The sequence below is a fragment of the Fundulus heteroclitus genome, unplaced genomic scaffold (assembly GCF_011125445.2).
Source record: "Fundulus heteroclitus isolate FHET01 unplaced genomic scaffold, MU-UCD_Fhet_4.1 scaffold_42, whole genome shotgun sequence".
Taxonomy (NCBI): Eukaryota; Metazoa; Chordata; class Actinopteri; order Cyprinodontiformes; family Fundulidae; genus Fundulus; species Fundulus heteroclitus.
In genome coordinates this window covers 1,819,964-1,845,957 of record NW_023396835.1, presented here as the reverse complement: position 1 = coordinate 1,845,957, position 25,994 = coordinate 1,819,964, and the positions used below count along the sequence as shown (strand labels likewise).

At 40.7% G+C, this 25,994-nt stretch overlaps 1 protein-coding gene across 1 annotated transcript in view; it reads right to left on the bottom strand.

Moving 5' to 3' along the window:
- myo10 (myosin X) overlaps positions 1–20,081 on the bottom strand; it is a gene marked incomplete at its 5' end in the record, with an annotated part of 90,844 nt that extends 70,763 nt beyond the window's left edge. The window contains 2 exons of the mRNA XM_036131219.1: positions 8,627–8,785; positions 19,935–20,081. Of these exons, the coding sequence (XP_035987112.1) occupies positions 8,627–8,785; positions 19,935–20,081 (306 nt within the window). The remainder of the gene's footprint in view (positions 1–8,626; positions 8,786–19,934) is intronic.
- Between the last annotated feature and the right edge of the window lie 5,913 nt (positions 20,082–25,994).

The following is a 25,994-nucleotide window of genomic DNA, read 5'->3' as shown; positions in this document are numbered from 1 at the left end:
AAAATTGGACAAACTGATGCAGGTTGGTGTTTGTAACGTGGCCTTAAAATAAATTCATCTGGTAAAAGTCCTGTAATAAAAACTCACACACACACGGGAACTGAGATAAAATAAAAATAGTTATTGAGATGTAAAAAATTAGCTGCTACAAATAACCGTATAACATCACAATAAATCCCAACACACTAGAGGAAGATAAACTGGCTTAGGTTTGCCTTCCTGTGCATTTAACGCTCCAGCTTTATTGATTCGATCCTGAAAAAAGCCAAGCTGCTGCACAGTTTTTGCTGCAATTATACAGCATGATGTAGTTCTGCTGCACATGTGTCACTGCTACAGCATTTACACAACTTCTACCCACATATCACAACAAATACTACATAACAACTTAGTCAAATGAAACACTATGCAGAGACTCAGTCTACGCTTATGAAGATTAACGCTCATCCATAAGTTGGATGCTAGAAGCTGAAAGTGAAACAGCCAGCCTGACCTAGTCTGGGATTTAATTAACTATTATTACATTATTATTAATTACAGTACCAGTCAGGAGAAATCAGAGCACTGACACGTTATTAAAAAATATACAGGATAAAGATGAAAGTAACGCCTCTCACCCTTTGTCCCAGGAAACATGCACTGTTCAGATTTTAAAGACGTCACAAAAATTTCCCCACATTTGGACTTTTATAATGCGTTTTATCACCATGCATGACAAGCTACAAAAAAGTGTGACAGCAGCTTAAAGTTTTCATTTGTTGCCTTAAACACTAAACCAAAATGACTTTTTTTGTATAGAGACACTTATATATAAACTGCGACAAACTCCTGAGAGGGCTGAAAACATGTCATTGCAGGAAGATTTCTGGATTTATAATATAATAACTTAACACTGTAAATAAATAGTCTTTGTACAATTTAGAAAAAGAAAGTAGAGATTTCCACAGTCAAAAATAAATAAAAAGAGCAGATTCAGTTGAGATTATTTGGATGAAAGCGGCAAAACTGATAAAAATCCAATTCCCAAATATCATCAAGCAGTGATCTGGCGATTTTCAGATAAATCTGGAAATTTGTCAGCAGGACAAACAGCTTAATGGTCGAGGAACCTAAAACAGAATGAAATTAGTGAAGAAAAGCTGTGGAAACTTGTGGAAAACCTGAGCATAAAACCACACATAAAATTAGGCTAAATGCTCCATGTTCTCACAACAACTGGCCTCAGGACGATGTCAGGAAACTAACGAAAGGAAAGTGATTTGGTTCCAGAGCCAGCAGAACCGTAACAACAGAACCAGCACTGTGGTAAAACTACAGGAGGAGATGAAATCGAACAGAAGATGAGTGAAAGGAGGCCTGGGTCAGGCAGAAAGTCATTTTAAGTCTTTTATTTAAAGAAAACATCCCTTCCAGGAGCTGATTAAGCACTTCTCCAAATCTGATGAAACACAGGGTTGTAAAAATAGTGATGGGTCCAACTAAAGCAGCCCAAACACGTTGTGCTTTAACTATTCAGGTACCATTATCCCAGCTTGGTTCTGGTTCTGGTCCACCGAGGCGTTTCTCCCCATTCCAGACTCACACTTTGGATCAGGGAGCCTGTGAAGGCGAAGCGGCGCTGCCTGCTGCAGCCCGTCTGTCAGCGGGCCAACAGCCTGTTAAAATAAGCTCAGTTACTCAGGAAATGGATTCTGGAGCGCGCTCACAGCACCGGGCCTGGAGAAGACTTCATCCAACCCTCGGCTCGGAGGCTCAGGTGGCGGGAATTCTCTGAACTTAAAAGTCAGTTTTAATTATTCACCTAAAACCACTTCCTGTACAGCGCTCTGTACTTCATACCTTCATGGACCGTCCACCCCCCCACCCCCCCCCACAGAACAAACGCTTTCTGTCTGCATGTCCGACCGAACGTCTTCAAACATCTCAGATTTCATAGAAAAGTAAAGGATCAGGCACACGAGCATATTTTACATTTCCCAAATTCCTCCTTAATCAAGAACGTCTGTGGGAAGTTTGGACGAGATGTTTTTCCTCACATGTTTCCAGTCAGAACAAAACATTTTAAAGCCATGTTTGCAGCCCCCCCCCCCCCCACAACCAATGACACTCTGGGTGACAACAAGCAAGAAAAAAACCTTAAACTACACATTTTATTGTAGCAGAAACATCTCGCAGTGGGAAAATAAGGAGCAATCGATTCAATGGGGGAACTACTTTTCAACAGAATCCCCGGTGACAACTCTTGGCACCCCTGCTGTTAAAAAGCATGCGACCCACCCGATCAGGACACTTCTCGCTTCAACTCAAAGCAGAGAGGTGCAGAAGTCTCTGTAAATCAACCAGACTCCTCGGTACGTTCTGATGTCCTCTCCTCTGCTCACAGCAGAGATTTACACAGGATTAAGGCCTGGATGTTGAGGATTGACATAGAAGAAGTATCTTTTGTGTCTGATGAACCATCTTCTTTAATTTAGCCATGTGTTCTGGGCCAGAATCTTGTTAAAAGGACTAAATGATTAATTTCTGTCAGATATTATCTAACATAAGCTGCGTTTACACAGACAAAATCGCAATAAAGGGACGATCGGAATAAAAATGCGGCATGTAAACACGGCAATCGGAATATTGTGATGGGATTAAGCTCAGTCGGGATAAATTGTAATCTGAATGAGACGGTGCTTTATGCCGATTGACAATCTGATCGACGTGCATGTAAACGCTGGTCAGGGTCAAGTTACTCCGAATGCGGCGCATGCATAAACGCATTTCCGCGTTGTTTAGCGAAATACGTCGGGCTTCCGATACAACCCTTCTACTCGAAACATTTAGAGCTCAAAAACGTTTTTTTATTCAGTAACATTTCAAGCATAACTAGAACCTGGTGAAAGTGCAGACAAACTCGTACAACACTGCTTTGTTGCTAGTCTTGTTATAAGTTCTTCTTCTGTGTTTTTTTAAAGGGAACTTTGGTAACTGCCCATGTCAGAGTGGTTATATTGTGAATAAAGGCAGGTGCATAGAAACCCACTTGCTGCATAGCACTCAGGCCTTTATAAATGGGAGAAGGTCCAGTTTAGGTCTTCTGAAGTTTAGCTGATGCACTCGAGGCTCTGGATGCGTTCCTTCAGCTCAAACGGCTCCAAGCAGTAACCAGCAGGACCGCCACAATCCTCCTGCATGCCAGTGACCCAAAACATGTCCTCACCACAACAAAGGAGCGTTCAGAGGAAGGTCATGGACTTGCCTCGTGAGTCTCCAGGCTTCAATGCTGCAGAAAATCTGAGCGACTCAGATTCAGAGTGTTTCATTTTGCATTCAGAAGCAGAAAAAATGGACCATGGTATGCATGGCTGTGCTCGGAAATAAAGGTTTCTTCTCCCAGTTCTGTCGTCTTATTGGAGTAATAAACATACTTTTCACCCAGTGTCATGAAAACTACAGCTTTTCTGCATCTTTCATGACTCCACTTTAAAAAGAAGCTGCAACAAAAACCAGATATGACCAACTGTCGGTGGTACGAAGGCTTAGGAGAGCCGCTCTGAGTCACGTTTGCAACTGCTGAGGTTTTACTGGTATTTGTGTGACTGAGGGTTTAAAATATCTGATCAACTGGGCTCTAACTCAAGTTCCCCCGTTTGTTTTTAATTCTGTCGAGACATAAATTCAGAAGCGACTGCCGATTGGCCCACATCTTTCACAACAACGTCAACACTTAACAAGCCTGCTCTGCGCGGGAGGACCAAGAGGCAAGTCTAAGGCAGATACGCCATCAGCCATCTCTGTAGGTTAAAGGCAACGATCTGAGGTGGGGGGGGGGGGGGGGGGGGGGGACGTCTGGAATCTGAAGCCATTTCCCAAAAAACAGAACACCAAACCAGCTCCTCAGGAATTCCTGGACTTCTTGACTCGGCTGACCCCCTGCAGAGAGCCGAGGGGGTCCTGACACCGAAACAGAGCTACAGGCCGCCCCCCCCCCCTCCTGTCTGTCTGTTTGGAGACGCGTGAGGGGAATGGCACCGGCAGGCTGAAACAAAAACATGTGGGACAGAATAACGAGAGGACATGTACGTCGGTGTGAACAAAAGAGGGACCATGTGGTACGGATCAAGCCGGAGTGAAGAATTCTGGGGGGAACGGAGTGTCGCTGTGGAAATGTGTGTGTGTGTGTGTGTGTGTGTGTGTGTGTGTGTGTGTGTGTGTGTGTGAACGCTTCCAGTGGAATCTGCAAAGGAGCCGAGGGAGGCCACCGGTGGACGGCACAGCTGGTTACAATCACAGCAGACACACACACACACACACACACACACACACACACACACACACACACACACACACACACACACACACACACACACACACACACACACACACACACACACAATCAGGCTGAAGTTAATGCAAACGAGCCTGGATGCAGTTTGGCGACGACTCCAACATTTATCCAGAAGAATCGGTCAGAAACGGACCAAACGAAGCTCTCCACAAATCAGGCTTTAAAACTATGTTTGCTCACAGTTAAACTTTAAAAAGTGTTTTCCTGCGTTTGACATTTGCTTCAGTTTTAGGTTAACGTTTTAACCTGCTACCGTTGGTTCATCCAGCAGAAGCAACGACGTCTGCAACCTCAGGTTAAACCAGTCAGTCTAGTCTAAAAAGGTTCAGTTTAGACGAGCACAAAAGTTTATTGTCACTTAGTTTTCAGACGGCTGTCGTTTCACGCTTTAATTTAAACGCTTGAATAAGAGAGACGGAGCCACTTCTGCTCCGCCGATCACGTTTCAGCGATCCTGCACTGAAATCAAAGGCTTCAGGCTTTTGTAAAGTTGTTAAATAAATGTTTCCGACTTTATTACTGCCTGCATCCATGGCAGGAAGGAACAACCAAGTCAGCACACTGTAAAACGCTGCTGCTGTGGTGGAGACATGTCAGCAAAGTGATTAGCATGGAGGCTAAAGTGAAGGATAAGACTGAGAAGAAGTTTTTTTTCTAAGGTCCTCAGGGCTGTGTCAGAGAACTCAGGGGCCCCCTTTCAGTTCATGTCGCTCCCCCCAGCACCTCCTCCTCCTCCTCCTCCTCCTCCTCCTCCTCCTCCTCCTCCTCCTCCTCCTCCTCCTCCTCCTCCCCAGAGACGTCTGGACAAACAAAAGAACTGTAAAGCCAGAAACATTATCTGGTCTTCACCTGCAGAGTTTTTATGATTGATTGGTGGAAAAACTGCCGTCTGAGTCACTTAGAGCCTGATTAGTTGCCAGCTGTCGACTCTGAAGAATCTAAAACACAAACAAGATGAAATGCAAACACTCTTGCTTTCAGAAATGACAGAATGCCTGAGGAAAAAAAAAAAAAAACGGGGTCTGAAACGTTTGCAGTCGGTCCCTGACGTTAACGTAGATATCTGCTGATATACAGATTGTTTATGGGGTGATAAATATTTCTCTAAAGTCATAAGCAAAGAGATACAGGATGCACTCTGCTACTATAATACATGCTGCACCTTAATAAACTAGATTATCGTCAAAAATCTATTTATCTCAGTAATTAATTCTAAAGACTGAAACTCACATTTAATTATATATAAATGATTCTGGCTTACAGAAGTAAAAAAATTAAATTGCATACAGCCAATAACAAACAAAACAAATACATTTTATTACAGAAATATTATGCTATGCATCCTTTCTGTGATGTCACTTGCCACTCTTGACAGTAAGCTGCGAAACGCCACAACTTAAAAAGCTGCCTGTTCACAGAGAGCTGCATCCAAGAATAATTATGGAAAGTTGAGTGGAAGGAAAAAAAATCACACAGTAAGGTAAACTATAAATAAATAAATAACAGGGATAACCCCAGTTCTGAGAAAACTGAAGCAAAGTCCAAGACTTTGAGGAAGCTGACTTTTTATTTATTATGATGCGCATGTATAACTGGCCATTAATGTCCAAAGTGTCACTATGAAACTAAACAAGCTCTAATTACCGATAAACTATTCCTGCAGCAGTAATATGACTTCTTTGATATGGATACTTCAACTTAACGTTTTGTTAGGGCTCTCAGCTCTACACTATTCAGCTATCTGGAGGATGAGAGTTCAGCATCTGTACAAACTCACCGATACGCCTCTTCAGAAAACATGGAATAATTATTAAAATACAGGAAACATATCTATCTGGAGCAAACGTTCTGGAGTAATCCTTTACTGGACTTCTAGAAGCTCTCACCACCGCAGAAGCTCTTTAATCAAATGATGCACAGAAACAATTTCTACATTTTTCTGCTTGTTTTCTTCACAGTCTGGATATTTGAACACAAATATTCTTCCTAGGTGAGTTTTATTTTCAGGATCACCTGAAAATGGAAAAGGAGAAACTATTCTGAAGCTGTCTTTTAATTCAGGAGGAATGGAGGGATATTTTGCTGCTTCCTGGACAATCAGCTCCGTTTCAGAACATGTAATTCGTATCAAATCTGGGCCAGGTTATTACACACCAATGACAGATTTGTTAAAGCATAGCTCACGATCCGTGATGCTTTTAAAATGATTTTAAACATATAAAAGAGTAGGCGTTTCAGTGTTTCATTTGGAATCTGAACAAGAAAACAAGTCTGGGTGAAAATCCTGAACTGGAGACCAAAAGAAACCTCATTTTTATTTTTAAACCGAGTTAATTTATCAGTTCCTGGTGAATAATGTCATGAGCAAATTGGACATAAGCTCCAGTTGTGACGTGGTAAAATAAAACCAGAGGACATCCTCTTCTTATTCAGCAAACTGTGAGAAAGCTAATCAGGCAGTTGCCTTAGCAGCTGACAGTGAATAAAGGTCAGTAAAGACGGAGAAAAGCATGTTTTAATGTTTCTATTTCATGGCTGTAAACTTTAAAACAGGTTATTTTTGGTCCTTTTATGACCTTATCTTAGTAATGAACTGTTTTTGTTGCTAAATCTATAAAATAGTTCTTTGCTTTCACTCTGGAACTTTACTAGGTCCTTGTTAAAAAATGTCTGAAAATGTTTTTTACTTAATAATAATGCTAAGAATGACTAAGATTTACCTAAAAGAGCAGAACATGTTCTGACTCGCGTTTATTCCCATCAGACACACAACGTGTATGTATGTTTGTAGCCCTTCCCTTCGGTTTACCACGATCCACTTCACCAAATCTCCCCCTCTAATTTTCCAGCTGCCTCTTTCAGAAAAGAAAAAGAGAAACAAAATCCCAGTCAGGCCTCTCGATTGGGCGGCTGTGATGAATTGATTGGATAATTTCAACCATACGGGAGCATTCAAACGTCATTAAAGCAACAACATGGCATTTGTCAAAGGTTACTCTGCCTGATGCGTGCCAAATGCAGAGAACAAGGCCGTCTTTGTGTTTGTTTTGTTGCACAAAGCGTTGGGTCAGGTTGGTTCATTAATCCAAGAGTTGGAAAAATCAGGACGTTAACGAGTGGGAGCCATTTGTCCCTCATGGCCTTTAGTTTTTTTAACCTTAAGGTTGGAATTTGTTAACAGAAAAAAAAAAAGCTGGAGAATATCATAATAACCAGCATCGACTTAACTAAATATCAATTGTAGATTTATTTGTGAATCAACATCAAGCATTTATTTAGCTACGGTCATCTGAACTCTCAATACTGTGAAATTAAAGCAATCGGTGGGCAATTTAGTGACACCTAGTGGCAGTAGTCTAGACTGCAACCAAAAAAGCCTCTGATTCTTACGTTTGGCTAAAATCAGTTTCAGTTTCTATCTTTGACCACAACTGCAGGTTCCATAAATATACATTTTGTTATGTTTTTAGCTTGAAGTCACCCCCCCCCCCCCGTTAAACATTGCAATATTACAGTCAGCTCTCTTCTGAGTAATCCTGTCGTGTCTTAACATGTTTTCCTAGAGTCCTTAAATCAGCAAATTCAAACATTGCTTCCAAGGATTTTATACGTGACGTTCCCTGGAAGAGAGCAGAGAGTATGTATAGTCTGTAATTAATCAGACACAGGGAGATTAATGCTTTCTGTCAGGTTATCTGCTGAGAACATTGGCTCAAACCCTGCATACCACATGTTTCTCACAGAAACGTCTTACATGACACGAATTCTTTCACAATAGCAGTTCCTGGTCGACAGTTGAGAGCCGTGTAACAGGCTCGTGGCTCTCGCTCTCTCTGCCTGCGTCTAGACGGTTATCAGGAAGTTACGCAACAGAGCGGAGCGCTTTCAGGCGTTCATGGGAGATTCCAGCAGAGAGCAGTTCAGTGAAGGCATCGCTGCCTGACGAAGAGCTGTCAACGAGGCGGAAAAGCAGGTTTGCTTTTTCATATCAGACGCACTGATTTTCTTTCACGCACCTTACATACTTTAGATTTCACATGTTAGAAACAAAAAAGGGAACTTTCTGCCAACAATCCGGATCCTTTGAATCACATTTATCTTTAAAGATAAAGCCACCAGTATGGCGACATTATCCCACAGTGACAGCAATGAGTTTTTTGCCTTTTAATGGGCAAAGCTCTTGGGCTCTTCATCACAATGAATTGCATTTAGTTACCAACCTGCAGCCAAATTAATTAAGGTCCAAGTCATTTAAAGCACGCAGACGCCCTCGGACGTATCAAGTGAACTTACATAGATCTGTCTCTGCTGGTACCGCTGGAAGAGGTTGTGCATGATGGCGCCATCGTGGAGCTCCTCCAGCGTCGCCATGTCCTCCACTCCTCTGATGCTGCTGTGGTGCATGGGCTGCACCTTCTGTCTGGTGAGGGCATTCTGTTTGTAAGTGTACACCTGGGTCAGAGCACAGAACATACGGCAATCAGATCAGACTCAGAGAATGAGGTGCTAAAAGGAACTTTAATTTGAATTATGAAGTTAATAATGATTTAAAATGACAGTATGATAGCAGGTCAAACTCTGAACATTTGTCTCATATTTGATACTCTGGGCATAATACATCCTTCAACTGTCCCCACTAACTGGAACTCCCGAAAACTTCTTTTTTGTGCAAGGAGATTCATATTGTGAATATTGATTTCAGAAGATTTCCGAATACATTTCCCAACGAATAACCAGCGAAATGGGGTCCATGTCCCTTGAAGCCATTAGCTTTTATTTAATGAGGAACCTTTTCAATTTCATAAGGTCTGAAGTTCAATGGGTGCATTGGTAAAATTCAGTTCAGTTAAATTTTATTTATATAGCGTCAATACACATCACGTGTCATCTGAAGGCACTTTCTAAAGTCAGCTTCCATCAGATCCTCCAGGTTGGTCAGAAAGTTTCCTCTCTAAGGAAACCCAGCAGGTTGCATCAAGTCTCTCCAAGCAGCATTCACTCCTCCTGAAAGAGCGTAGAGCCACAGTGGACAGTCGTCTGCATTGTTGATGGCTTTGCAGCAATCCCTCATACTGAGCATGCATGAAGCGACAGTGGAGAGGAAAACCCCCCTTTAACAGGGAGGAGAACCTCTTCTATATGTTGGTACATTGCTGTTTGTTACTGTACCTTCATTTGATATGAGCTGTAACGAGCAGTAAGGGTAAAACCCTTTATTAATAAAATACCTTCACAAAGTGACAGCGAAGGACTGAAGGCTTTGCTAAAGTTTGAATCTACAAGGAACTGGCAGGTCTAGAACAGGCACCAGAAGACGTTAACTGGTTTGTATCTCAACCAATGCAACGGTGCCTTAGGCTTTGTGGATAGAGTAGCTGTCTTCCAATGGGAAGGTTGTAGATTCGATTCCAGCTTCCCTCGTATGTCTACGTCCATGGGCAAGGCACTTACCAACACACCCAAGTAACCTACAAAGTAAATTTGTCTGAGAAAAATGTGCTCAAACTAAATTAAAAAACTTAAACAGGTAACATTTGGTCACTCTAAAAAAAAAAAGGTTTCTTCAATTTGAGTCAATTTTACTCAGACAAATTTACTGTGTACCAATCTGCCTGTGGGTGTATGAATGTCAGGGTATTAGGGAATGTGATTGGGTGAATGTGTCGGTATGACCAGAAAAACTCTATGTCAATTTACCGGTGTTTGGCTTGTTACTTGTAGTTTTGTCCTCCTGCCACCTGAGTTCTTCTGGGTAGAATAAAGAGTCATCTGCAAAGAGACAACTGCTCTCTTCCACACACGTTTGGGTCTCTTTATTCAAGTTCCGACCGCCAATGACTTGAAGTGATCAGGATCAGGACTTACTTTTAGTTTGGTACCATAATATCTCATATGTCATACACCAGGTGCCTGGATCACCCCTGGATCAGCACCTGTAGTATTCTCTACAATTCAAAGTCATTATGGTTTAGGGACTACATATGGACTATGTACTGGATGGTGTTTGATCATATGTGGATCAGGGTTGTATTGTGGGTTTGCATGGTGCTGGATGGTCTTAGCATGCAAATGCATCACCTACCAAGCTATTAAACAAACTCAGACATTATAATGTGTCACTAATGCTGTTTTTTTTTTTTAGATGAAGAGTTTTTTTTTCTGTGTCTGATGACCTTCACACATTGTTTTGGTTGACTACAATTACCAAATGTTGCTCCACACATGATGCCAGCAATTATTCAGCCTGGCACGCATTCTAGACATGCCCGCTGCTTGTAGATCAAATCACTGACATACCCATTTATGGTCTGCATGTGGACCACATTACGCTCAAATCAGACCATTCTCTCTGGGTGCTTAACATTGTTGGTCAGTGAGTGTAGAAAAATAGATTAAATATGGAAAACACGGCTTTTGACCTCTCTCCACATTCTTTGACATTTACCATATTAAAGGGTAAATTTGTCACAATTATCAGGGTCAAACGGCAAAAGTCTCGAACTTTCGTAAACACATATACTCAGCAGCTTTTAGATATCTCAGGTAATTAGAATTATCCAGAGGCAGGTCTAAAAGATAAATAAAGCAGTTTTGTTGTGGTTTCCTGTGAAGATGTTTTAACCACAAAGTCAGGGACTGACATATGTCTGGTGCAGCAGTTGCGGCAATGACACCTCGATGAAAATACTTCATCTAAGGTTACAAAAACTCAGAGAGACAAAGAGCGCAGTCTGAAAAGAAATGTGAAGCTTTGTGTCAAAGGTCTGGAGCCAAATATCCCCAGACGGGTTATGAAATGTGTTTGATTAAGAGACGGGTGAGATGAAACTGCCCTCAGAGATCCCATTTGAACTCATAACAGTGTTGTTTTCAGAGTCTTATCCTCACATCGCCAAGTCCTCGGTTTGTAGGGGTTTCTACGTGTCAACGGCAAAGAAAAGACGCAATAAGATACAAAAACCTTCCATTTAGCAAATGTTTTCCTTCTTCCATTAGATGCAGTGAACCCCATGCATCTCGTGTTTCGTGTCTCCTTTAACAGAGGTGACATCTGGCAGGTAGCGTAAATAAATTTGATCCTGAGCTGAAGCTGAACGCTGCTCCTCTTTTTTGGGTCCAAGGAAAAAAGCTGAGCTTCTTCTAGAAGTCTACAGGAAGCATTTCTCCACACAGAAACAATGATCCACTCAAAGATTAGATGTTTTATTAGGTAAAATCAAGTAAAAACAACTAAACCCTTCTACATTTGTTTTTGACAAACAGAAAAATAAACTTTCAAACAACTAAAGCAAAGAAAATCCATGATCCAATTTAAAACTCACAAAAAAGAAAAAAATCTAATTGTAAAGGTCATAAACTCATAAAACACGTTTGTATAGTTATTACTACTCTATAAAATTAACGACTATTGAAATGTCATGCAAGTAAGAGTTTATAAGTATATTCTCATTATCAAGTTTAGTCTACAGGAATGGCGTTTACTAACCAGTTAAACATTTTCTCACGTTTTTAAGCTGCGTTCCGTTTTTCTTCAGCTGTACCGCCGGTTTTCAGGTTTCACATCAGTAGTTACTGTAAGCCCCATCGCACCCAGAGATTATTCACCGTCTTTGAAATCTATACATCACAGACTTTACAGGAAGCAGGAAGCTGGCTTGATGGATTAAGTTAAGTAGTCATCTTGCAATCCGAAAGTTGTGGGTTTGATTCTAGCTTAACGATAGCCATGCTAACTAAAATAATTGCCACAGTGATGACGGTCGGTTAATATAGCCGCTCCATACTTACTTTGTCTTTGTTTTAAAGCCTTGATAAACCCTTATTTTAGACCTACTTCTCTGTCTCCTGTGCTCATAGTATGAATTATATGATTGAAATAAAATAAATACTATAGTATATATTGAGTGTTGTTACTTTCTGAAAGAGATTCCATATTTTTCGGACCATAAGGCGCACTAAATATTCTTCCCAAGTGTGTAATATCAGTCCGCTCCTTCATGTCCACAGCCATCTGTCCATCTGTATCACTGCCCTGTTTCTAACATAAGGCCATAATAAACGTTTATATTGAATTAACTTGGTTTATTGTTGCTAGCGCCGCGCGTACTCTGGGCGCAAGCTAGCTTAAATTAATGCTCTTAAGTTTCGACATTACAGTCAGGCAGTCTTGTAGGCAGCTCTGGGGTCCTATCAGGTAGTGACAACGTGTACCGTAATGCTCCGAGTATCCACTGAGTAGAGTGGCTGTGTTGTACTTACACATTTTACCAGTTTTTGAGCGCATTGTACCACATGAAATCAGTCAGTAAGCACAACTTTAATCATATATAAGACGCACCATCCATTTTTCAGAAGATTTAAGGATTTTAAGTGCACCTTATAATCCTGAGAATACGGTACTTGAATTGTTAAAAACTGGTATCGGCCAAAGTTTTCCAGAAACTGAAAATCACAAACTTGCCATAGTATTGTCACTGGTGCATCTCTAACAGGAAGTAACCAGGACTGATTGGTTCTGACTGGCGTGTTGGACACAGTAAAGCAACGGTCCCGTTTGCTATGTGAGGAGCTGGCACGTCCAAAATGGCTGATAATTCTGATGGCATGTGCATTTTGTAGAATAAAAGCATAAAATCAGAAGCACTGCTAAGTCACAATGAACCGGGGGTCTGTCTGAAGTCGCTCAGTGACCAGCTGTGGCCGACCGGTTCTGGGCGACTCTTCCTAAAACAAGCCCATCTCTGTCCGAGGAGTCCCTCGCATGTGACCCCTACCCATCCGACCCCCCCCAACCCCTCACACATTAACAGCAGAAATCCCCCCAGCCCCCCGTCATTTCTCACATTCCTCCCACAGTGACGCCTCAGCGAGAAACAGATCGACACTGAGTTCTTTTCCAGAACATAAACGCTGCGTTCACAGGCGTCCGTCCTCTGCCTACTGACGGCTCATTATTCCTGCTGCCTGACACCAACAGCTAGACCGACTGAAAGGACAGTTAATGTCTTCCTGGTAGGAACTGCTTTCAGGAGACCCCAGTGTTTACATTCAGTCAAAGAAGAGGCGGTTAGAGAAACTTTACAGACTTGTCGGACCTGGTTAGTGTCCTGGCACGCAACCAGCGTCGCCGGCCCTGACGTTCAAGGGTATAAGAGCGATTTAAAGCTGCTAAGTTAAAGTTACATGTTGCTGTGGAAGATAAACAAAGAAATCCGTAATAGGGCTGAACAATTTTGCAAAATAATCTAATTAGGATTTTTTTTCTTAATATTGCAATTTAATGCGATTTTTTCCCCAGTTTAATTCATCATGTCTTTTTAAACATATACAAACAACAAATCAATTTGTTTCCTCACCATGCAGATTAGTTGCTAAAAGACCCGCAGTATCTAAACTTGGAGCAGTAATGATTGTGTTCTGCCTACAATATATTTAAACCAAAATTGCAATTTTGACTTTTCTCTGCATTAACCACAAGCAACAAAAATGGCCTCTAAAAAAAGACATTTGTAAACAAGGACTATTTAAAACAAGAACTTTTAATGTTTCTATTAATCAGAATATTATTCAAGAGAACAGCTTTTAATTTAATTAGACATCAATCTTTGTAGAAGATAAAGTGTAACCAGTCAACGTATTAAACTGATTGACCAGAACTTAATGCTATGTATGATTATACAAACTTTAAAACAAGTAATAAAATTAGATTATCTCACTGCTGCAACTGTCTTCCCTTCCATGTGGAGCAAACCCACTTTACACATTTTACCGATATCTAAAGGACGTGTCTAATTCCCTAATTGTTATAGAGCCAAAAATTGCAGACCTCTGCGATTTGGAAATTGCATTTTTTTTTTAAATCACGATTATATTGAAAATGCGATTAATTGTTCAGCCCTAATCCGTAATACCTCCAATGTTCCCAAACATGAAACATTCTCCATCCAAAGCAATCGGGGAATTAAAGCTCTGTCCCAGCAGTGACTTTCACTTAACCATGTTTCTATATTTAGCCCATTTGTCTCTTTGGAGAGACGACGAAGGTCCACACCTCTGAAACAAAACCACAGGGGCCGGGCACTAAGCCAGGCAGCAGATGCTACCAGGAGTAAATCTCTGGTTCACAAAGCATCAGACAGAGGCAGGACTAGCTGAAGAGAGCTGCCGTCATCAGCAGTCGGGGTAAACTTTGGTTTCACACGTACGGCTCCACAAAGAGCTTTGCATTTAGACAAAAATAAAAAAAAATACTTAAACATCTGAGTGACTGTCCTTGTTGATTTAAGAAATAGATCAATTTTTAAGAGTTCATCCACTTCTAGCAGCTTTTAAAACACAAAAATATTTTTCCCTACTCCGTTATCCTATTAATTCAGATTTGGAAAATTCTTTCACTACTTTTCCAGACTCCGTGCTTGAATGTTTTATTTTGTTTCATTTTATTCCAACTTGCTTTTTTTTCTGTTTTTATTTTCCAATATTTTAAATCATGTAAAGCACTTTGCATTGTCTTTGTACTGAAATGTGCTATACAGATAAATCTGCCTTGCCATGAAAGCTCTGCAAAGGTTAGCAAAGGAGCGTCGCTGCTGCCTTTGTTTTCTTCTTTAGCATAGTCATGGTTTTATTTTGCCTGCTTTTCTTTTCACGCTGTATTTTCACATATTCACGTATTAAAAAACCTGGGAAGTAAGGAACTGCTTTAAGTGCTTTCCTTTTCTTTCCTTTTTTTTTTACCAACTCTTATGATAAAGTATTCTCATTTTTATAATTTCTTATTTTAGTAAGATCTTGTGTGACTGATAGGATATGGGCAGATCACAACCATGCGGAGTGATATCCGATGAATGATTTATTTCAGACAATCCGGGGAAATTATAAATTTAATATCCACTGACATCAGTAGTCTGAGTAAAACTAGACAGCTTTATGCGGATCCCTCGCCCTCAGGTGTGTCAGCCTGGGAGAAGCTAAAAGAGCCTACCTGTTTCAGTAACTTTTAAAACTCTGCTTATATTTCACGCTAATGATCAGTGTGTCTGAGAGACAGAATGAAACTCCTCTTTGGTTGTTTGAGGGGAAACTGAGCCCCGTTAACCCTTTTTGCCCCGCCCCTCGCTCTCAATCAGAAAGGTCGACAGGTAACCCTCGACTCGCCTCCAGCTTCGCCTCGCTCCCCTTTCTACGATCATCAAAAGCAGCAGCTGCTCTTTGAATTACCATTCATCCGCTGCGGCATTGTCCCGCCGTCAGCGAGGGAGGAGGAGACTGTCCGCGCCGTCAAAAAAAAAACACTGAAACCCGAGGAAGACGAGGAGAAGCCTGCAACCGAAACACGTCACCTGGACCTGAAGGGCAGCAAAGAGTCCCGCAGCAAGGCACCCGGCGTTTAACTCAGATAGCTGAGATCAGCAAACACACGCTGGCTGACTGATGCTCTGCTTTCTACACAACTATCTGACAAAAAAGTTAAAATTTTATTGCTGTCTGTGCTGTATTATCAGGATGGTCTTGTAAAAGTGAAGAAAGAAAAAAATGACAAAAAGACTAATAGCTTCACTGCAAAAACGGATTTAAAAGTAAGTAAAATGTGCTTAAAATTAGTGTTTTTGTCCTAGATATGAGCGGGTAAATAAGATTATTTGCCAATGTAATGAGTATTTTGACCCCTAAAATAAGATAATTAGATATACTGCACTTGAAATAAGATGATGGAGATGAGTTGTTCCCATTTCAAGAGCAAAAATCTTATTCTATTGGCAGATAATCTTATTTAAGGAAAAATACACTCATTTTAAGAACATTTTACTTATTTTTAGTTCAGTTTTTGCAGTGTTTAGCTTCAGATGCAAATACAGTTAATTTCCATCATTTTCTTTTATGCTCGTGTGACTATTTCAGAATTTGCACCTGAGTGAAATAATAGGTCTAATGCTGATGATAGTTTTGCAGAAATCCGGTCATATAAAGTCAAACATGGTCGGAGTGAGTGTTTTCTATAATGTTTTGCATCAATCTGTTGTTTAGTCGGTATTTTAGGAGCACCAAACTGCTTCCTCCGTCACAAATGAAAGAATCTGTTCATTTGAATCCTGGAAACGCAGCGGCACAGCGATGCGGGATCTGAACGGAGACGAGTCCAGAGAGGCTCTGACCGGACCTCCTGCTGGGACCTCGGACCGCAAACTTCTGGATCATTAACAGCAGCGGCCAGCAGGTCCAACCGACTCCCTCAGATAAGAAGGTCTTAATCGGACGGTAATTCTTGGGGACAATGCCTGAGCTCGACATGAGCCTAAAGCCTTCAGCGAACACATTGGCAGGCCGTGCGGCTGCGCTAACCCTCGGCTGCTGGCCGGCTGCACAGGAAGTCTTTGTTAAAGCTGTCAGAGTAAATCCACCCAAGCTGCTCCTGCAGGTTACAGTTTGCTGGTGTGAATCCCAACACACTGCTTAAACCGACACAGAACCGGAAACTTTGAGCTGAGTTTAGCAGAAACAGATAAAACAGGTTCTATTAAGTCCATTTACTTACAGGGAGACAATTTGCAACAAAAAACAAAACTAAGTTTTCTCAGAGTGCTTTAAAAAGGCAAAAAAGTGTCCAATTTATTTCCAATTAAAACGAAACCAATTTATTCAAACTGATTTAAAAACAATCCAACTGTGACTAAAAACTCTAGAAACTCAACAAAGTTAAATAATTGAACAAAAACATTTACTGACGACAAAGGTTTTACTTGAAGAATGACCTAAGAAATGTGTTTCTGTTTGTTTTAAAGCTTCAGAAATGATTAATAAAAAACGTATTTCAGAAAATCCAGCAAAATTATAAATTTAACACATAGAAACATTATGTATAAATAATAATATATGCAATTAATTATATCATATGTATAATGTAGCTATTATACCTGAAAAGGGGTATGAAGAAGTAAAACTTATTACTCATGCTTTTTCTCCTTCCTCTAGTCCTAAACACCAACAGCCTCCCTGATTCCTACTTTACTCAAGTAAGCAAATAAATCAGTAAACGGTACATATAAACATACATACACGTTCACCTGAGCGCACGCACATCTACATTCAGACACTGATTACCTGCAACCACTGCAAAAGTCTGTCCACCCATGAGCGGTGGCTAAGAGCACTGTTCTTCCATCTTAGATCTTTTTAACAACTTTGAGCCTTTTCCTAAATAGTCTCATTGCTTAAAAAATCTACCAGGTCTGAGAATTTCAGGCAGTGAGAATGACTGAATAATGGATGCGTGGTGGTGACAGCCGGCCTTATGAACGCTCCTAATGGCTCGTTTCTGCAGCCTGCAGAGCGGTTTGAGTGACGCCCGGTAGGAGTGGTAAAATCAGTGAAGAGAAAGAGAGAATGTGTTATGCTTTGAAATGCAGAAAATGTTTTACTTTACGAAGAACCAAGATCCTTCTAGATAGTTTAGACGAAACATCTTCAATGTGAGGTTTCCTGCAGGTTGTGTAGTAAATAATCACACGTGAGGATTTCATTTAATAAAAAACAAAAACAGGCTAAGATTGACTGAACATTTATAAAATCTGCTTAAATCCATGAAGGTTCTTGAGTTTTGGGATTGTGCGAGCTCCCGTTTTGTTAGTAATCATTTTTTGGACCAACCTCAAGGCTTATTTTTTTTGTTTAAACTTTAGTTTCTAGTCAATGCTGGAAATTGTTTTAACAAATAAGGTTAAAATTTGTTTCGCCAGTAAACTAAGAAAACGTTTCTTTTTTTGGCATTAATTTTATAATTTCAGAGAAAACATTTTTTTGTTTAACTTCCTGAAATAAATAGAAAGTGAAATTCATATTTAACAGCACACCGTTTCGTCAGGAGCAAAGAGGCTCCAGGCCATTTCCACACAGGAGGCGGCCATTTTCACCCTCTCCACCTTTAGTATCTCACACTCTTGGTCATCAGGCCTGGGATGGTAATTACCGATGAAATGAGATTTATCTCCACAACCTTAGTACCAGAGGTGTTATCAGCTGATAATTCAACGCTCAACTATAGGCTCAGCATGGGCATTTATTCTTAGTGCATTATTAATGTATTCATAAATTAAAGCCCTAACACAGTTTGCAATTTATTCCCGTCAGCAGACAAGCACAGAACCGGATCCAGTGTGTCTGTGAGTAAAACACCGTTTAAAGATGCTGCAGCTCTCCTGATCACTTTTGGTTTTAAATGAACACTTTCTCCTCAGCAGGACTCGCGTTCCTTTATGCCCAAAACATACATGAAACCTAGAGTCACCCCAACTCCAGAAGTCCTTCGCCTTTCTTTTGAAATCCGCTGTTTTGACAACACAGACCAAAGACAAACGGCAGAACCGGACCGTCTTATTAAGGATTTGCAGCCAAATTATGGATCCTCGTGGTTTCTGGAATAGTTGTGGGGAAAAAACTTTCCTTTTCAGCTCCTTGATGGTAAAACTCAACTCAGAAATGGCAAAAAAGTTGTTTTTTATATATATATATATATATATATATGTAAATATAAACAGTCCAGGGAAAATGTGATCAGATTAAGCCACTCGAATCAAGCCCATTAGAAATCGTGGGAGCGTGACGAGGACCTCCAGGTCTTGTGACAGTCTGCTTTCTGGCGTTTACACGTTAACTAAAGCAAATCAAGTTAGCCTTGGAGTTCTCCTCCCACTTCTGAAACATGTCGTTTCTCAAAGTAGGTCAGTCGGCATCGGCTGCTTGATTTTAGGTCAACATCTGAAGGAAAACAAAGGGGCTGCAGAGAGGACTGTGGGATCCTGCAGGAACCAAGACCTCTGATCCAGCCAGAGAGGAGACAGAGCTGCTCACTGATCTGGTTTACGGACCATCAGACGGAAAACCTGATTACAGAAACACATTCAGTTCAGCAATCTACTAAACAAAGCTTAAAACCAGCGTGTCTGAATACTTCAACGTGTTAAATAAATGATGGAGTTATCTTCTAACCTTCAGAAGAGCTCCTCAACCAAAGGTAGGTAAACCTCTCAGTCTGTTCAGGCTCACTGAGTGGGTGAGCCTGGGTCACTTCTCTCTATTTTTTATATTTAAAAAACTAATCTGGCAGTAATGTATCATTGTCAATGTTCCTGTTATTATGAGTCAAAAGCAACTCTAAACAGGTGGGTTTTAAGCCTGATATATAGATTTTGAATGGAAGGAGTCCTAGGTTTGAACTTTGGGGTACCCCACATGTGACTTTTGTCCGCTCCGATGAGAAACTACTTATAAACACAAAGAAGTCCCTGTTTTTAGGTAGATAAAAGGACAAAAAAGTCTTTTTCAGACTCTGTAGGTTTCAAACATTTATATTTGTATTTTTTACCCTTAACAAACTGCTCTGTAGTCTGCATTTGGTTTCTTTTGGTGCAAGGTTATTGAGAATATTTCTTATCTTTGTGGAAAATGATATCATCCTCCTTGACCAAAAACCAGCCTTACGTTACTGACAAGGTTCATGATTGTGTGTCATTTTTATTTATTTATTTTTGAAACAGTTGAACAGGAGACGAGACTGAAAGAGACTTTATGCTAAGTTATGAATGAGTGTGTGTGTGTTTCCTACCTGGCCGTAGTCTGTGGCAAAGACGACAACTCCTCCAGAACAGGAGGACACCGTGCTGGGAAGGAACTGCTCATCCTCCCGTAACCAAACCCGATCACCCTGAAACAAAACAAGAGCAATGTTCCTTAAATAGATCAACCGGTTCCAGTTTACGTTTCAAAATGCTGCAGAAAACCAATTCACACCCAAAAATGCTCAAAGACTATATTTAATTATCTGTGATGTTCCTGTAATTAGGTTCCCTTCGCCTGGAGCTTGTGATCAGCGGTGGCCATGGCATTACCAAGGCACTGACCTCCAACCAGGAGGAGATTTCACATGAAAGGCCGGCAGTGTTGGGTTTCAGACGTCTGCACTCAGCCATGCAGGTTTATTGATGCCCAACAGAAGAGCAGAAGCTTAAAACGCTTCATATCTGCTGATCAGTCGGACCTTTTATTTAAATTAGTACCTGATTTTAGGACTTTTGGAAGAAGTGTATCGGGTGGCTTGGATGACTTCGGTCGCTTCAGTCCTTGATTTAGCCTCAGTTGTGTAAATAAAACTGTTCTGACAGCTACAAAAGATTGATGGCTGAGCCTGTTTGGTTGTATTTAATATAAACAGCGATTATAGCGGGACTGGAGACATTTTAGAGTTAAAGCAACCTGAGTAAAACATTGGAGGGCCCTTCAGACAGACCCTTCCTTAATGGCATGGCCACATGTGCTGCGGCTCATTATGGAGACCTGGTAACGCTAATGGGAAAAACACTCGGGGAGCTTTGGTTAGACCTGAGCCCTCCTCCTCCTCCTCCTCCTCCTCCTCTTCCTCCTCTCTGAACCAGGAAAACGAAACGACCTTTGCCCTAAAAGCCCCTCAGTCATACCGGGCGGCAAGGCAGCCGGGGGGCACCTGGCTGGGAGGAGAGTTAGCAGATGAATGCTCGCCGCGTAAAACACACAGAGAGTAAAGCTCAGGTTTGCAGCGTCAGCAGCAGATCAGAGGGTCTGTTGTTCTAACCCCCCCCCCCCCCCCCCTTCCCTCTGTAGATGGAAGCGGCACAACTAAAAGGATCTCCAGGGGAGAAATAAATGTGACACTCAGAGGAAACTCATAAAGGAACCCAACGTTTGATCCCGACTTTTATCTGAAGAAGTTACAAAGGCAAATGACAGGTCAATTTTTTTTCCTCCTGTGTCTGTTTGTTTAGCTCTCTGCAAGCAGCAGCTTGAATTCTTTGATACATAAAGCCAAAATGCCTTGAGTGAAAAAAAATAATTACATCGTTTGCAGCTTTCACAGAATGTAAGAGGGAGAGCATCGAGGGATCATCATCCGCCCCTCAAGGCAGGGTTTTTGGCGCTATGCAGAGCAGAAGTGTGTGTTAACAGAATGCCAGGACGGTAAGACAGCAGCAATGGCATTGGTATACTGCAAAAACAGAGCTAGAAATAAGTAAAATGTTCTTAAAATGAGTGTATTTGTCCTTGATTTGAGCAGGTAATTAAGATGATTTGCCAATGGAATAAGATTTTTGGACTTAAAACAGGAAAAATTAATCTCCATCATCCTATTTCAAGTGCAGGACATCTAAATATGTTATTTTAAGGGACAATATACTCATTCCATTGGCAGATGATCTTATTTACCTGCTCAAATTAAGCATAAATACGCTAACTTTAAGAATAATTTACTTATTTTTAGATCCATTTTTGCAGCGTGAGTTCTTTTCAAAGCTAAGTCCATCATAGATTAGTCACAAGTGGGAAACATTTAAGACAGCTGCCAAAGTGTGGCCGTCCCAGCAAGTTCACACCAAGGTCAGAGCAGAAAATGCCTAACAGACAAAAACCAGGCAGGAACAGATGGATGGTTGAAACCAAAAGCCCCTCATGGCAGAAAAAAGGTGCATCTGAAAAAACGGCAAGACTTCTGGAACAATGTCCTTAGGCATGGTGGAGATGTTCGGCCGTTATGCATGGGGTGGTCTTTGGAAGAAAGAAAATACAACATTTTAACAGCAAATGTCAGGCATGGTGGTGGAGGGGCTGGTTTTCCAGCCAACAGAAACCTTCGTCCACTATGAGAGCTGAAGCTTGGTCCAAAAAGGGACATCCAAAGGAAAATTATTTGAAACACAACAGCAGATCCACGACAGAATGACTGAAAAAGACAAAACATAGACAAAGGTGTGGCAATGGCCCAGTCAAAGTACCAACCTCAACCTGACTGCAATGCTGTGGCATGAACTCAACAAAGTTATGGGAAAAAAAGATAAATGTTTTTTTAAAACGTCTAAAGACACAGAACAATGAAAAGTGGTTTTAATGGCTCCACAACCATGCAAGAATCTGTTAAAGTCAGACAGAAAATTATTTATTGCTGCTAAATGTGGTTCCACACGCTGTTGGATCATGGCGTGTACTTTGTCTTAAAAAAAACTGACAGTTTTTAATCTGTTGAGAGTTAAAATGAGCTGTGGTAACATTTTAAACTTTATTTCACACAAATAATTTAGGTGTGAAATTGTATCACCTTCAATAAGGTGTACTTTCCTTCTCACCCTGATTATTTTAACTGTTTCTGATCACATGTAAGACTGGAAACAACTGGTGAAGGAGTAGATTTAACTCTTTATCAGGTCACATGGAGGACTCTGGTGAAGGATGCAGCTAACACGGGGAAATGAGACGTATTGATTCTCTGCTTCAGAGCAGACATCAGTACCACACTGCAAAAACAGAACTAAAAATAAGTAAAATGTTCTTTAAATTTGTGTATTTGTCCTTGATTTGAGCAGGTAAATAAGATGATTTGCCAATGGAATAAGATTTTTCCACTTAAAATAGGAAAAATTAATCTCCATTATCTGCTTTCAAGTGCAGGATGTCTAATTATCTTATTTTAGCGGCAAAGATACTCATTGCATTGGCAGATAATCTTATCTACTGGCTCAAATCAAGGATGAATAGACTAACTTTAAGAACATTTTACTTGTTTTTAGATCCGTTTTTGGAGTGCAGTTTAGTTTCTATATTAAGACAGGTGGCTGATATAAACCTCTGGAAAAGCACTTTGTCATCACAAAGATTTTTCTGGGACCACGACTCCCCTTAGCGCGCCTGGTGAGGTTTGGGCCATCCTGTAGTCTTACATGGAGTTATATCCTTTTCTTCACACCTTAAAGGCTAATGCGTTTGGCAGGAAGCTAATTGGCTTTGGAGTGAAGTCAATGACGGGGAATTGAGGAAGTAATTATTCCTAATCATTCGTATGTGCACAAGAAGAGAAAAACTGAGCTTTTCAAGTAACCAGACTCCGTGTGGACTATTATTTAACATGAAAAACAGGAAAAACTCATGATGTTGACGAAGGTTGATGGCTGTTTAATGATCCATTAAGGACCCAAACAAAAACAAAAAGAAGACGTTCCATTGTGGCGAGCACCAAAAGAGGCCGGCGCTGTTTACCAGCAGAAACCATACGGACATTCCTGATGTGCACCAGCGAGGGAATCCGACGCGACCAGAAGGAAAGGAGAGAGGGTCGTCCCTCCTCCCTTCACCAACACGTGCTCATTCTGTTTGTGGGCTTTATGTGCCCCCCCCCCCCCCGCCCTCCTCTGAGGCAACGAGGAGAGGCGCACCATCTTATTGTGCCCCCTCTCTTAATCTACTCAGCCCTCCCTCCTCTTCCTCGGCACGCTTTAATCCACCAGGAGACTCTCTAAACACGGCTCTGGGCCAAATGTCTGCGCTTCGCCTCCCGAGCCTCATTCATCACCGCCGATTGCCTGAACTCTCACATCAAAGTTCTTGTTGGGGAGTTAATGATGGACTAAAGTCGAAGAAAAGCCGAGCCGCACATCCCCGTTAATGGATAAAAATCCCCGCTAAGGAGCGCGCATCTTCACAAAGCCAGCGATAAAAAGCACTCAAGGCCCCGACTCTGTGAAAGGCAGCCGATAAAAGAGACGATCAACGTTTGTGCTGGAGGGTTAAACCCAGGATAAGCAGAGAGGCCAAACAGTGATTTAGATATAAAAGTGACAGAAATGTTTGTTCCCCCCCCCCCCCAGCTTTCAAGGATGAAACAGACTCAAACATGGAAGAAATGTTTGCAGAGATTAAATTAGAAAAGTTGCTTAAAACATTGCTGTGAACAAAACGAAGGCTTTAATAAATCTAGTGAATAATATAAATATAAATTAAAAAAAACTTCCATACTCTCCTCTGTTGAGTTTCTTTTTACTTTAGGACCTACAGTAATTAACTTTAATTTACGCTGCATTACCTTTAAAGTCTCAGATTTGTTCGACCCAAAGTCATTTGCCTCCATCTTCTTAATATGACAACTTTTAAGCGTTAGTGGGCAAATTGTTGTCCATGTTTAAATATGGCCACAAATATTTAATAGTTATTTTAATAGTCGTCCAGCACTTTGTTTTCAATTTTTTTTTTTTACATTTTATGTTTAAATACTGGTTTGCAGATAGAAGAATCGTGTATGTTTCCATTTTTCAGCTGAGGCCTTATTTAACTGCTAAAGACTATAGATGCAATATTTATTTAAAAAGTTATTGCGAACAAAGACATTTAGGAAGATTTATAAAAGTTAGGGGGCCTATTATTGAACCTTGAGGTACACCAACCAACCAAAAAAAAAAAAAAAACAAACTACAAGACATTTATTACCACAAACATTTTATTTTCTGTAACCTAAGCTTTTTTTATGTATAAAATTAGTTCAGCCGGCTCCTCTGTATCTTCTAACTAAAGTTCCACTGGAAGAGGTTTAAAGACCAAAACTGCAGAGTATGCATTGAGAAAAATGCAACTATATGGTGTATAATGCTAAATCACCTGCATGTTGACATTGGAATATTAATTTTAAGAATACAAGACTTTAAGCAAGAAGGCTTAAACAAACTGTGATGGATTTTGACATATTGTCAATAAAACTCCCAAAATTAGCCCCAGAAGAGTAACGGATATAGTAAAAGTCTTTTGCTCTGTTTAAACCTCACACCTACATCCCTGCTAGTATCCTGAGGATGGTTTGGTTCAGAACACCTTCATGGTGCTGACAGTAAAACGTCAGTTTTAGGCCTAACTACGTCTAAAAGCGACGTAGGTGTGATCATTCAGGCTTTCATGCCAGGTGTGAATGGTCTGAATCAGCTGGATGGAGGTTATCGTCTCCTTTTAACAGCGCCTGCTTGCAACAAAAATAAAGAAATAAATCTGTTGCAAAATGACAATAAATCTACAAGAGACTGCTTGTGAAGTTTTTTTTTTTTTTATAAAAGATCAAACAAACAAAAGTCCATGAAATCCTGTAGAGATTTGTTTAAAAATGTTGGGTTTGTTCTCAACAGTCACAATCAGATGAAACTGAAGCGGAGCCTAAGTTGATTTAATGTCAACAGCAGCACAAGAAGTCACTTAAGAGTCTAAACAGACTGGGAGCTGTGGATTAAAGCCCAGCTGCTGCACCACAAAGACCTCTGAGACGCTTCCAGCTGAACGCGTCGCACAGCGCAGAGTCTGATGAGGCAGATTACAGCAGGAAGACATGGATGGCAGGGATGTAATACTCAGAGATGGGCAGGAACTAGCTTACTCAGTTATGTTTAGTTGGGTAACTTTAGGAGTAGTTTCACTGCGTTGTACTTTTTACTTTTACTTCATATTGTGACTCAAGTATCAGTACTTTTACTTGAGTAAGTTTTCTGGCTACTCCACCCAATGTGAGTAACTTCATGAATAAAAAACAAACTCGTTTTGACCAACGTGGTTATTTCTTGGCTGACTTTTTTTTTTACTTTTACTTGAGTAACTTTTTGAGAACTTTACCTTGAGTAGTTTTACTGCACTGTACTTTTACTTCACTCAAGTATCACTACTCTTACTTGAGTAAATTACCTGGTTACTCTATCTCCTGTAAAGTAACTTTATGAAAAAAGAACAAACTTGTTTTAACCAAAAATGCACCAGAGACAAAAACCTAGAGTTTATGTTAAAGTGAGACTTCTTCTCTGTACACAAGTTTTGTTATTTTAATGTTATTTTCTACCTG